Here is a 14,472-nt window from a genome sequence, read left to right on the forward strand (position 1 = left end):
TGCACCGACGAAAACTGTTGATCAAACATCAATTTCTGAAAAGAGCCATTTTGATTCGTCTGTGAGACTTATACTTCTGAACAGCATACTCAGCCTGTACACCAGTGAGACCTTTTCTATGTAGCAAGCAGCATTGAGTATTGCATCAATGAGCAGTTGGAATTCACAAGATCTTACTCATAAGCATCCATATAACGCCAAGTCTTTCGGAAAAAACGACGGATTGTCACAAGATCACAGGAATCCAAGCACTGTGGAACAAGAGCCTTTGCAGTTTTGAATGTTCCATCCGTAGCAGCTCTATAGCCTGATACAGTGTTAATGTTAGAAATGCAATAAAGAAGAACTGGTTCAACTCACGATACTTTGTGTATCCCCAATACATTTCTATCAGGTTGAGCTCACAATGGAACTTTGGCAAGAATAAACAAACATGGCCCTGTTCTTCCACACAAATCTGGAGAAGCGGCTTCTCGCTCTTGAAGTCAGATTGCAGAGAAAGGACCCGTGTCATACAACACCAATCTGAAGCTGGGATTGGTTCTTCCAACGCATCCGGAAGGATATCATCCACCTCTCCACCCAAAGCTTCTGCTGTGGCAAGGCGTGCCTCTGCATCTCTGGCAGCTTGGGACTTTCGACACTGATCACACGTCCCAACTGGCTTGCCATTCCGAGATTCGGCAACAAGTTTCTTCCATACACTACTGCGCTCCTGCAACACCGCACGCATCCCTTTCGGTTTTCCCTGGAGTTCAGCAGGAATGGAGGGGTCATTCTCTGGATAAACCATGAGCTGGACTTGACCACGAGTATCTGCTTCATTTGGTAATGGGGGAGGATTATCAAGCGGGATGATGGTTGGATGCATTTTTCTCTGTTTTCCACCAGGATTCACATTCATGCCATTCACATTCAGCACATCCGGCGCAAATGCTTCATGACTTGAAGAGCAGTCAAACATCCATACACCAACACAGTCTGGATATTTAAACTCAAATATATCAATTGCATCCTTCAACTGCACGTAAAATATTAATTTTGCACTTATGGTGATATTTTGTTACATACCTGATTGACAAGTTGCTGCCCATCCCACCATGCATCATGACCTTTGCCTGGATATACAATGACCCTTGCATCGGACTTAACCTGGGTAGCAGCTGGACGTGCTCTATTCTGCATCTCTTCCTCTTCCGTTAGGACCAATCGGCCCTGTTCAGTAATAAAATCTGAAACATGTATAGCGCGGCCATTCCCTTTCTTTTTGAGTGGTTGCTGCCCATCCTTCACCCAAACGTGACGATGATATTCATTAGTGTGGAAAATGCTCTCATCCTGGAACACGGGTATATGCTCCTTATCGGAAAAGACAGCTGGCAACGGCTCCATTTCATCTCCATCATACTCACGAAAAAATCTGACATGATCAGTATGCACTCTCCGGATATATATGTATGCACAAACGTACCTTCCCAACCCATTTTCTGCTGACATACATTCGATATACCTCTTCCGTGATGCCAGAACATCAGGTTGCTCATGACCATCCATGTATGTCCCCTTCTTTGACTCTACACTTCGGTACCCCAACTTCCACAGCCACTGTCGGGCAGTCCGCTCACTGATTGACTTGTAAGCGCCACTGGGGAATAGCGAGGGCAGCAGCGCATCATTGACATGCTGCATCAAATGTTGAGTGGTTATCTGATTGAATATCTGGGGTGAGCGTCGCAAACACTCATGCCAATCTCTCATACCTTGCCCAACTTCTGCTCAGCCAAATGCTGCCGAACCCCCATTATTACGGCTTCATTATGAAGAAGACTTTTTGCACCTCCTTTCTTTGTTCGGTGACTCTCAGGAAGCCTTCGGAACTGAGTGATGTAGTGAATGGTTTCTCGGATCTTGCGTGCAAATGCTGGACCTTTACCCATGCAATGTGCAACAGCAAGACTTGCCGCTTGTGTGGGTTTCTTATGTCTCCATCCTGAGGCTGATTCTCTCTTTCGGTGCAATTCCACATATCCAGCTACTGCAGTAAGGATCATGATCTCTTTTAGCGTTGCTGGTGAAGATATGCGTGACGCTTGTTTCAGCAGTCTGCGGACTGTGATTAAAATGTCTTCTTCAGGCTCCTCCTCAGTCAGGAAACCCTCAATAGACTCGCAAATACTTTTCGATTGATGTCGGATGGACGGAGCTGACGGAGTGTCCAGTGTGCCGGAGTCAGCAGTCTCATCAGGTCTGTCTCCCTCACTCATGTCTTCCACCTGCGAATGTGATATGCCACCTCAGGTCATATCCAATAACATATATACACTGCCAGTTACACACCACCTCAGTCCCACATTCACCCCCCAAACCCATAGCCGCTATGCTGCATATCAACTGGTTCAGTTTATCCTCAAACTCAGCTACAGCACTCTCTCGGGTTCGATGAGCTCCATTATCCATGCTCTTTGTGGGGATCTTAGCCACTGTATGCAAGCGGAACTGATGTAAAACCTACTGGCTGTGTCAGGAAATTTGTGAGGACATCAGCGTTGCAAGTGGTGGCCGCTGTTGCCAATTCCCTCTGTTATGGAAATGGGATTTTCCCATTTTTAGCCTCTTATGGGCTCTACGCAGTACAATATCACGTGACATGTAAATAATAACAACCTAACCAACTATTATCACCCAAAACACCCGATGTCCATGTTATTGTAAACACCACTGTTACAACATCTGTTACATTAATTGTAACATCTTCTCAATGTCACGGCCCCCTCCTGCACCCAAACGCTATAGAAATGGGCCAATTAGGCCCCATTTTTATAACACCCTCTGCTTTGCTCTTAATCGATGTTGATTCCGATGTGAATCCCCTGTGTATGGCTTTCGGAGCTTTGTCTGGAAAAAATGGGCATTTATTGGTGATGGAATTGACGGCCTCGACTGACAGAAATACTTGCTGCTTGAATTCTCTTCTCAATGTTGCCTCGACAATTTGGCTTTGGCTTATTAAAAATGCTGTAAATTTTCTCCAGGCTTTCTATATGGTCTCTTCCTTCACCCTCTTCAAATTCCTCAGCAGAACCAGATGCTTCGGACCAGATCTCAGTTGAGGTGCTGTTGGAAGTTTCGGAGCTGGAAGTGGGGATGTCACTGAATTCAGATGCAGAGTCGGCCTCAGAAACTGAGCATTTTACACGCTTGCCAAATCGCCTGGAGCCCTTTGACCATTGTTCTTGTGCTTGGCACTTGCAGGCATTTAAGGCAGGCATTTTGAGTTTGCGTTGCGATGCTCGGGAGCACGTGATTTTCACCCAAGAATCGCACAAGCTTGCTAAATTGCCGTTAGATTGCATGTAATCTTCACGAAAGATGCTATAATAATATACTCTACAATCTCCTTGTGTTCCTTCACCACTTGGATGCCATTTAAGCGCACTTTCCTAATTAGGAAGTGTAGGCGGACATTTGTTTTCTCGGAAATTTTTTATTACACCAAATCAGATAAAAACAGTCTGATACGTTGATAGAGAGATCAAAAATGATGCTTTCCTGCTAACTTTCATGCAGTCTAGGCCAGAGTTGCGAGCTGTGAAAGGAAAGTTCTTCGGAAGCAAAGTGAGACGTCAAAAATAACCGGCCTACACTGTAGTGAGAGAGAAGCACATGGTGAGATGTTAAGCATGCACATGTTGGATTACGAGTCATGTTACCATTCTGGCAACATGTCCCATGCACAGCGCTAGCATGCAACATCCCACACATGCATCACCACTTTCCCAATTGGTGAGTGTGCCAATCATGGCCTTGCTGTATTATAAAAGATGCCATAGTTGAACGTAATAATAATCAGCCTTAGTACTTACCTGTCATATCCATACAATCCCAACCTCTGCTCCGGGCTCCCGGAACTCCGAACTCCGACTTCCGGAGCCCTACTTCCCTTCCGTCACCTTCTCCTTGCCGACTCCCAAGAGGTTATCCCACCTCCGGCTCCATCACCACCTTCGGTCCGACTCCGGAACATTCCGGGTCCGACCCCAACCTCGACACCTTCCAGACGAGTATGCAAAACCTATGCTCCCGACTCCAGACCTCCGCTCCGGTATCCCGTTCGCATCTCGTCTCCGGAACCTCCGGTCTTAGCTCCGACCTCGGACTTTGACCCCACCTCCGCTTATACCCATTGTATTGGTTAGCTCATTCCATTTAATTACCTTTGCCAATATTCCGGAGTTTAACCTCCGAGTTCGGACTTTCCGGACTTACTCCGGACCTTGCAACTATTGCATTGTCCATTTCAATTCCGCTATTCTCCCTCATTCCTATTTGGGCTGCTGCTTCTTTTCTATTCAGTCAGCTAGCCATTCCCGACTCCCATCCTCCTTCCTTCCTTCTTGGGCCTTGGCCCTTCATTCCTCCTTTGGGAAACACCATTGAGTCAAACACTTGACCCTCGGTGTTGTTCCCCTTTCCATCTCCCTTTGTCTCCTTTTGTCCTACCCTTGTTCCTTTTGATTCCGGACCCCTCCTTATATACAATGTACCTAGTAACTTGTAACCTCAGTCCGAAATCGACATGAATTCCCCAAGAGACTTTCCCTCTGCTAGATCCGAAATTAGGGACCCCTAGGACAACCAGCAATGGCACAGCGCTCCGCCTGAGTCGCTGAGGCCAAGGTCCTTCCACGCTAAGTCTCCGATTCCACTCCGGAGTCGTCCGAATCCGCCCATTCTAACATTACCTTAGTCCCTCATTATCATGTGAGTGCAGCTGCCGATCGCCAGTCTACTCATAACAACAGTATGTGGTAAAGATGGGTGGCCACATTGCGATTTCTTGCTGATGCCCTAGTACTGGTGACAAGTTTTGAGGTTGAAGTGACAAGTTGGGTTATCTGACCTGAAGGTCATCAGAAATGAAGGAAATTTAGGCATGTGCAAATGGATTCCTGAAGTTAAGGTGTTAAGCATTCAATGATTTGATGATCCGCATGGTCCGGTCCTGGGCCCAACTATCTTTACTGCATACCCGCTACCCACCCCGAAATTTTTTTCCTTTCCACACTTTCCCCATCCACCCCTGAAGAGGAGCCCAAAGTCCTAGGCAATGGACCACCATGCGCAGAGGAGGGAGGGGAGGGGGTTTTGAGGTTTAGCCACTTCGGGGTGAAGTGGCATTAGAGGGAGGGTGGGGAGCAGGGTGTAGACCCTGCCGGATCCCCTGGGACTCTCCCACTAACGCCGCTACCTCGGCGCTACCACACCCCCGACCCTGCATACCCGGAGGTCAAGTGCTGCACAACCACCCTCCATACCCGAAGCGGGCGCAGCCCCGAGGCCGGACGCGATCATGGGGATGACACGACTGCAGCCATTGGGGCATCATGGGTTGGATGATGAGGGATGCAGGCTGGAGGTCGCCAAGTTGCGAGCAAATGATGGAGGGTGCTGAAGGACCCAAATTTTTTTCAGGCAAGTCTTAGGGGAGCACTGCATATGTGGCAATGGACGACTAGTTTAATTTTTTTTTAACTTAACTCTTATTTTTTCGCTGCCTTTCTTAACTTAGAATAGTTTTACATTTCCACCACCACATCATTTCCCACTCCCGCTCCCACCCGCTTTATTTTTGTTTTTGCTTTTGTTCTAACCACCTGAGGGACAGGTTACTTGGGGACTAGGGCCACTTCAGGGCGAAGTGGCTTAGAGGGAGGGTGATGTCAGGGCACATACCCTGACTTAGCCTGGACCCAGACCCACATCCGGACCCGCTCCACTTCCCGTGCATGCTTCCCGCACCGCATGATCCATGCGCCACATGCTCCGGTCCCCGGATCCTACCTTCATGTGACTTCCGGGTGGCCCCGGAAGTTTTCGCCATATTGGGGCCACTGTGGGAAAGTGAGAAGTTAACCTTCTTCTCACTTTCTTACCCACAGTAGGCAAGTGTAGCCTACTTTCTATTTATCTATACACTTTCTTACCCACAGTAGTTATTGCCCTGGACAGGGCTGTTCATAGGTTAGGCTGTGGGCAATAGAGAGGGGTCATGGGGACCCGGGGTCCATCCCCTGACAGCCAACTGTTAGGTGGCTCCCTCAAGGAGCCCCCATTATACCCACTGCTGGTACGCTCCTCGGAGTGCCAAGTTACCACTAGCATGTCACCACACCCGCTGCCGGTATGCTCCTCGGAGCGCCAAGTTACCGTTAGTACACCCAGCCTCAGATCTCCTCCTGCTCTCCCTTCAACGGCTATGCAGCCACCTCCATCCATGAGCAAGAACGGCTCAGGTTGGGTTCCCTGGAACCCATTCCTGTAACACACGAGCTCATACAAGCTGTTAGAATGTGCGGATTCGGACGACTCCGGAATGGAATCGGAGACTTAGCATGGAAGGACCTCGGCCTCAGCGACTCAGGCGGAGCGCTGTGCCATTGCTGGTTGTCCTAGGGGTCCCTAATTTCGGATCTAGCAGAGGGAAAGTCTCTTGGGGGGGAATTCATGTCGATTTCGGACTGAGGTTACAAGTTACTAGGTACATTGTATATAAGGAGGGGTCCGGAATCAAAAGGAACAAGGGTAGGACAAAAGGAGACAAAGGGAGATGGAAAGAGGAACAACACCGAGGGTCAAGTGTTTGACTCAATGGTGTTTCCCAAAGGAGGAATGAAGGGCCAAGGCCCAAGGAGGAAGGAAGGAGGAAGGGAGTCGGGAATGGCTAGCTGACTGAATAGAAGGAAGCAGCAGCCCAAATAGGAGTGAGGGAGAATAGCGGAATTGAAATGGACAATGCAATAGTTGCAAGGTCCGGAGTAAGTCCGGAAAGTCCGAACTCGGAGGTTAAACTCCGGAATATTGGCAAAGGTAATTAAATGGAATGAGCTAACCAATACAATGGGTATAAGCGGAGGTGGGGTCAAAGTCCGAGGTCGGAGCTAAGACCGGAGGTTCCAGAGACGAGACGTGAACGGGATACCGGAGCGGAGGTCCGGAGTCGGGAGCATAGGTTTTGCGTACTTGTCTGGAAGGTGTCGAGGTTGGGGTCGGACCCGGAATGTTCCGGAGTTGGACCGAAGGTGGTGGCCGAGCCGGAGGTGGGATAACCTCTTGGGAGTCGGCAAGGAGAAGGTGACGGAAGGGAAGTAGGGCTCTGGAAGTCGGAGTTCGGAGTTCCGGGAGCCCGGAGCGGAGGTCGGGATTGTATGGATATGACACAAGCGGACCAATGGAATGGAAGTCCACTCAGCATAAACAGCATCCAGCCACTCAAACACATCCTTACATGTGTTATACCTGACGCCCTCATCCCTATAACTCCACAAAGCCTCGCGACATGGGATCCCAATGACAGCGTTGACATATTCACATGCAGAAGTCCACCATCACATGCGATCACCCAAAACAACAGCGGCCTTGAGATTGTCGGCAAGGATGCCTATCGCGTTGTGAGCTTTCTCTATCGCCTCATCGCATTCAGGTGTCTCCCAGTAGTCATCCCCACCCTTGGGCAGAATCTTGTCAGAGGGCAGATCCCTACCATCAAGCCAGTACATGGTGAGTTTCCATGGCTGCACATGCACGAGTGAGTGTCTGGAGGGTGCAAATACACAGGTAGAGTGCTGTCAGCATGTGGGGGACGTGGAAGAAGTGTGTGGAGGGTCCAGAAGTTGTGATTGTGAGCCTGGGGAGCCATGAACATGAAAGAAATAAGCAGATTGAGTACAAGCACACATCTCTAGGTGTTACGGGGATGGGGGAAATTCCCCATTCCTCGATCCGTTCTTATAGTGGGATGAGTGAGGTCATATCTGGTCTGTACCATAACAGGATATGTAATCGATGAGTGATCCCAGTCTTGCCTGGGGGTGGACGATCGAATTCCCATCGATCGTGATTGGTGATGTAGTGAGCTATTAAGGGATTGATGGTAGGTAGTCGGAGATGCCAGGACGGACGGGTCAGCCATGGGTACTTGGCGCTCCTCAATGGAGCGTACCGTGTGTGAGGTCGCGACTTGTGAGATGGGTGAGAACTTCATATAGTTGCCATCGGGTACTTGGCGTTCGCAGTGCGAACGTACCGGTAGCGGGTTGATGTCATAAGCGTGCAATGAGGACTGACTAGTAGGGCCTTCGGTGACTTGGCATTCCCAAAGGGAACGTACCGTTGGCGGGGAAACATGATGACTGGTGAAGGAGGGAACAGACGGTGGATGGGCGGCGACTTGGCGTTCGTGTAGCGAACGTGCCGGCATCACGGGAAGGTGGGCCTCAAAGTATTCACGATCTCCATGATCGTGAGGTGACGTCGTATGTTGAGTACTGGGGGGAGAGCGGAGTGATGAAGACCCATAGGGTACAGATTCAATAGGACAATACACATGTTGAGAGTCTTCGACTCTCGACCTCGAGTTCTCGCGGCGAGGGCCGTTAGAGAACTCAATATAACCAGACTTATAAGACATATTGAGAGTTGTACAGTCACATGGGTTCAGTTGAGTCACAGGGAGGGTTGTTACAGAAGACGGTACACGAGACAGTTGTAGAGCAGTTGTTAGTTAGCGGGAACCGCCTTCGGCGGTTTCTGTACAAGACGCGTGACTATCTACAAATGGTAAGGTCATGGGAAATCCCACGAAACACAAACAACCTCAGCCAGCACCAAACCCCAATGGGGAAAGCTTTGCACGAGGGGGGGAAAGGGTAGAACGGGTAAGGAGGATAGGGTATCGGGATAGAGGATGGAAGGGAGAAAGAGGGGAGGAGCGATAGAGAGGGGAAGTCTTTGACCATGCAACGGATATGGTCGTTGGAGACTCCATATCCGTAACACTAGGTGTGCATGGGCATGTGAATTTCGATTGAGAATGGCCTAATCAACACAAGTGCGCATCTGAGAGTTGCACGCATGTGGATTGCATGTGGGAAAGGTTCCTAGAGCGTACAAACGTGTCTAGAAAGAAGCGCACCAGTTGGGTGTGAGAATAAGCCAAATAAGTATATGCGTGTGCAAGAATCGCACAAATTCTAAGCCGATTAAGCCTAAAAAAGTGTAAGGTCGGTGTGGGTTCCGACCTGGGTGACTCCTCAGTCCTCTGGCTGTCAAGATCGTAGGCTGTATCAAGCTTAGATTTGACAGGGGTGAGGGTAAAGAGTAAAGAACCCTTTTCCTGAGCCCAAGCCATACAAATGTAAATACAGTTGTTTACATTGTATACAAAGAATAAAGAAAGTGCGCTTTGCGCACATCACCACTCTACCACCCATCCCTTACACAGACACCATCTGCCACTGCTGGGCCAAGGCCAGAATCCTGCCCTTGTGCACACAACTGCAGAAAATGGCAATACCTTTGTCAATGCTTGTCAATTCAGAGGACCCATCACCATCAGGCAGAGTGGAAGGAAAGTCACAGTGGGACAAGGACATACCGATGCCGGAATCAATGGACCCAATCACTATTGCCAATGTTCACATAGAGGAAGGCCTGAACAGTCTCCAGTCAGTCTTCAGCAAGAGAAACAGAATGAGCATAGCCAAGCTGGTAGACAATCCATCAGAGATCATTCATGCTGCAGATGTCTCCGATGATGATATTTTCAACGCCATGTCCAAGGCATGGGAGAACAGGGAAAAGGACAACATTGCAGAAGGAACCCATGATGCCAACAACTCCGATGATGACATGCCTGCTGTCTCATGTAAGGATGCCATTCAGGCAGCACTCCTGCTGAAGACTTACACCAAACAAGTGAATTCTTCCTTTGCATGGAAGATGGAGTCCATGTTGGCTCAGTTTGGACATGAGACCCACTATGAAGCCCAATCATTGCTCCACAGCAGCACACTTGGTTCTTACTTCAAAAAGATTGAATAGAGTGATAGAGAGGTGACATTGATAGACATGGTGGTAGAGGTGATTGACGATAAAGATTTATGTAAACATAGCATGTGCCCGTGAGAAATTTGAGGTAGCCCATACCCGTCATTACCCACACCTAAATCCGGGAACACAAGGTATGGGTTATCACGGTTTCAACTGTAGTACCATATTACTGTGTTCCCGTGATGAGTAAGAGGTGCTAATTCCCCGACTTCAAAGGCAAAGTCAAATCTAGTACAGCCTTCCTAGAGAACATGTCTCCCCTTCCGCCCTTCTCTCTCTTCTGCATCGTTTAATCTCTTCAAATGCCACTTTGTGAGCGTTGCGAATGCCATTGCAGGCAATAATGCGACGATGTTGACGCTAAACGCAAGCAGATATTGAGGTGGGCCGGTGTAAAGATAGGAAGTCCAAATGTTTGTCTGACGAGAATCAAGGGAGTACACAGTGAATGGATTAGAGGAAAGTAGGAGCTGGCGAGTAAGGTGTGACATACTGAATTACATATCGAGTTCAGAAATGCGAATGCAGCCGCACGTTTCTCAGGTGGTTGATCAATTGTTTGCTGGGATTTGGGAAGTCACAACCAGCGTGAGCGTCAGAAGGTTCACTGTGAATGCTGTAGAGGATATAAACGCACAAAGATCCAGCTCCATGTGACAGACATTGAGGCAAAGATGGAGGCAGGAAGAAGTAGCATCGCGAAATATCTTGGTGCAACCGCTGTCGTTGACAAAATAATAGCGTGCGCTAGGGCCGCTACAATGAGCGGGCAGATAATATGATTGAAGCTAGATCAAACGGAGTATTCCAGGTCGGTCTCTGAAAGGAAGGAAGAGAAAGAATAGTAATAAGGGCTTACCGTGTTTGTGTCTTATCCGAGTGAATGCCATTAAGCAGCATAAAAAAACAGCACAGAATGTACGGAGGTGCTGTTAAGAGGAGTGTCATGTTCCTGGGATAACCCAGGGTCTGCACAATCGCTAAAAGGGTAAGTGCTACGGTCAGTTCTGTAAGGCAGGTCATATTGGAATGAGACGGACAAGGGAAGAAGTTCGTAATGGCAGAAGTGATATCTGTCGAGGGGATCAGGCTAACAATTCCACGCCGACCATCGATAAATGAGTGTCTTACAAATTCCCATCATGACGCCAAGGAACATCCACACCTTGCCATCCACAAGCACCATCTGCAGCGCCTCCCATATACTTATTCTACCCTTGATCTTTCCTCTCATATTCAAGCCTACCGCCGCAGCTTCGTCAGGACTTCGAAGGGCGGCATCACGCTGGAGGCGCCATATTGCGAATTCATGTTGCTCTGGGTTGAGGTGCGAAGATGTGGAGGATGATGGAAGGTCCGGGAGGATGAGCATGCTTATCAAGGCGACTGACACCGTTACAACTCCCTCGGCTATGATAAATATCGAACAGACGGAACATGTGTGACGGTGGGAATGGTGAGGAATGGTGAGGCTCATGCTTACTGAGGAACAACCATCGCCATCCTGCGATACCGAACGTTCCGTCCAGTCTAAGTAGGCCAACTGCTATCAGATTCCCAAATGCATTACCTATTTGGGCACCACTTTGGAGAAATGCAGTGCGGAGTGCAAGCTCTTTTTTGGTGTACCACGATGAGATATAATACTATGCAACGAATACCACACGACCAGCCCCAGTAAATTAAAGTGAGAGACATGGTCTGATGAAAGGCTTACTAAGGCGCCGGGAAAGAATGCGCTTTCAGCGAAACCCAAGAGGAGCCGACATAGCAGTAAACCGGTGAAATTCCGTGTGAGCCCAGTACACGCGGACAGAAAGCCCCAAACGACCATACAGCCACATAAAAAATATGCGGGTCGAGCGATGCGTGAAAGAATTATATTCGAGGGGACTTGCATGGATACTTTGTTGGGAATCATCGCTCTGGGTGAGAAGCCCGGACAGGTTCGAAGTAGAGGCACCTACTGTACCCAATGTAGAGAATAGAAATGCTTGTGGAGATGGCACGAATCAGTCACCGCACATGCACTATCAAGGAAAAAGCGTACCAAGTGTCGTACTGTTTTTCTGTCAGCCCTAGGTCATTTTCGAGATTTGCAAGTCTTGCAGAAGCTATATTATTCTAGTCGAAGGAGATCCGTTAACCATGTTATACTGAAACTTCAGGAGTGCCCGAGTGGTATAGAATATCACGCACTCTATCAAGGAAGTTTAGAATGTAAATAAGAACTAAAAGGGGCATGAGTTGCATATCGATCTTTCTCACGACATCGCGCTCGAAAGAAGATAGACGCCGCTGGGACCATGATCCAAACGGCGATAGGGGGAGTTCAGAAACAGGTTGAAGGAAAGGTGTCGTCTCGGTATATGATGTTTCTGTTGAGTCGCCTTGAGAAGGGGTGCTTTTTGTTTGGAATTGAAATTTGGCCAGATTCAAAGGCACGCCCATGAAATGGACGAGCAAATCAGCCCATTCCACACAAATGGAGCAGCGCGTTGAGTACCCACTGATCAGATAAATCCATGAGGGATCCAAAATGCCCAAATTATCAGATACAAGGGTGGTAACGGAGGCCAAAGTTGTAGCGTGAGGTGCCTGGGGCTTCCAAATGTGATGCAATACGCTTCTAGCCACACGCTAGATTAAGCTGAGTAATCGTTATGAACGCACACGTCCTAATTAACGCACGATTTCTAGAAAACTTCTGTGCGTTCCTTTGCCGACCAGCTTGACAGGTCAATTCAATTCGTTTGGCCAAGCGTGACTTGGGTTATGTAATGCAATTCCATGAGCGGTCCATCGTAGGCAGGTCACCAGGGTCCATCGCACCTCTGGATTGCCGGGACAAGATGGCGATGGTTCCGTGTGTGTTCCGGGCTTAGGCAGGACTCCAGTAGGCAGGAATCCCAGGAGGGCTTCAGCCTCTATGATACATGAAAATCAAGTCGGAAATAACATAATTCCGTTCGATTTTAGTGGGCCTGTCCTCCTGCGTCCGGGTGGGGCTCGAGTCACACTTTACAGGTGATGGTTCTGTCGATTCACTCATGGTCGCATGACTAAGCAGGAGCGCTGGTCTCTAATGCAGCGTACAGCGAGTTATATAAATATAGGGATTCTCAAGACGGTAGAATGATGAGGGTCAGTTGGTAGTGTCGAGGATGCATGCCATATAGAAAAATAATAAGGGACAGAGGCTGCGGGCCGCTACCGCCCCCCATGGGGATTCGGTGGGGAGCGCAACATAGCGGCGAAGGGATTGGTGTATCAACCATCACTACATACCTTAGCGGTGGGGGAAGAAAGCCCAGGATGAAGAATGGATGTGGATACGCGTGATAATGAGGATGACGGATGGTTGGGATTATAACGGTGCACGGACAGAAGGCGGTAATTTAAAAGAGATCAAAAGGATGCAAAAAAGATAAAAAGAAACACGGACAGGAGAAAGAAGGCCGTACTTTAACACCGATGCAGTTTTGGCTCTTGAGAGAATGGCCTTTCGTCCCCGGATTCTCATGGTGTGATTATATGCGGTTCCATCTTGGTTGTTTTGGTCATTTCTGGCGAACTCAGCAAAGGCTGAGCCCGATCCAACCGAGTGATGGTCAGCATCTGCACGCCCATGTTCAATTCTCCCAACTTAAAAAGCCCACCCTTACACAGATCTGGTAAAGCGTCCCTGCTTGCTATAGAATATGCCTTCCTTCCTGCCCTTCTTTCTCTTCTTCGTCGTTTAATCTCTTCATCTTATGAGCGTCGTGGATGCGATCGCGAGCAACAGCGCAGTTATATTAGTGCTAAAAGCGAGCAGGAGTCTAAATGTGGCTCTGATGAGAACTTGGGGGAGCACCCGCCAGTGAATGAATTGGGGAGAGGTAAGAGCTGGTGAACGGAATGTGACGCACTGACATATTTATTGAGTTCAAGAAATGTAACTGCAGCTGCACATTTCTCGAGTGGTAGATCGATTGTTTGAGCGCTGGAACTGGGGCAGTCACAACCAGTGTGAACGTCATAAGATTCACTGGAGATGCTGTGGAGATTTACACGCGCAAACATCCAGTTCCATATGACGGTCATCGATGCGGAGACAGATGCAGAAAGAAGCAAGCATCGCAGTCGCTGACAAAATAAGGGTGTGCGCTAGGACCGCTACAATGAGTGGGCAGATCAGATGGTTGAAACAAGATTAAATGGAGCACTTGACATCAGTCTCCGATGGAACAAGGATTATGGACCTATCGCTTTTGCGTTCAGTCTGAGTGAATACCATAATGATACGGCACAGAATATATGGAGGTGCCATTAAGGGTGCCATGTTCCTAGCATAACTAAACTAAAGTCTGCACAACCGCTCAAAGGGCAGGTTACAGTCAGTGCTGTATAGCAGGTCATGCTGGAGATTTGTGATGGCAGCAACAATATCTGTCGAAGGAAAGGATCAAGAGGGGTAAGACTAAATTCCACGCCAATCGTCAATAAATGGCTTCTCACAGATACCCATCATGACCCCAACAAACATCCACGCCTTGTCATCCGCAGGCACCATCTGAAGCGACTTCCAATGTTTATTCTATC

At 48.5% G+C, this 14,472-nt stretch overlaps 3 protein-coding genes across 3 annotated transcripts; 1 reads left to right on the forward strand and 2 right to left on the reverse strand.

Annotated features, from left to right (window-relative positions):
• Positions 1–6,885: 6,885 nt before the first annotated feature.
• On the reverse strand, positions 6,886–8,467 carry EI90DRAFT_3137392 (uncharacterized protein; the record flags this gene model as incomplete). Its single annotated transcript, XM_039064848.1, has 3 exons — positions 6,886–7,153; positions 7,390–7,571; positions 8,168–8,467. 3 exons carry the CDS (start codon positions 8,465–8,467, stop codon positions 6,886–6,888), a joined length of 750 nt encoding a protein of 249 aa, XP_038908028.1.
• An 875-nt stretch (positions 8,468–9,342) lies between these two features.
• On the forward strand, positions 9,343–9,879 carry EI90DRAFT_3186623 (uncharacterized protein; the record flags this gene model as incomplete). The annotated part of the gene is made up of 1 exon (XM_039066381.1): positions 9,343–9,879. One exon carries the CDS (start codon positions 9,343–9,345, stop codon positions 9,877–9,879), a length of 537 nt encoding a protein of 178 aa, XP_038908029.1.
• A 3,779-nt stretch (positions 9,880–13,658) lies between these two features.
• On the reverse strand, positions 13,659–14,125 carry EI90DRAFT_3093601 (uncharacterized protein; the record flags this gene model as incomplete). The annotated part of the gene is made up of 3 exons (XM_039062485.1): positions 14,102–14,125; positions 13,800–14,046; positions 13,659–13,731 (listed from the first exon to the last, which is right to left on the reverse strand). Coding segments are annotated over exons 2-3 (157 nt in total), but the record flags the coding sequence as incomplete, so codon positions are not given.
• Between the last annotated feature and the right edge of the window lie 347 nt (positions 14,126–14,472).

Source organism: Cantharellus anzutake, assembly GCF_015039405.1.
Source record: "Cantharellus anzutake strain C23 chromosome Unknown EI90scaffold_188, whole genome shotgun sequence".
Classification (NCBI taxonomy): Eukaryota; Fungi; Basidiomycota; class Agaricomycetes; order Cantharellales; family Hydnaceae; genus Cantharellus; species Cantharellus anzutake.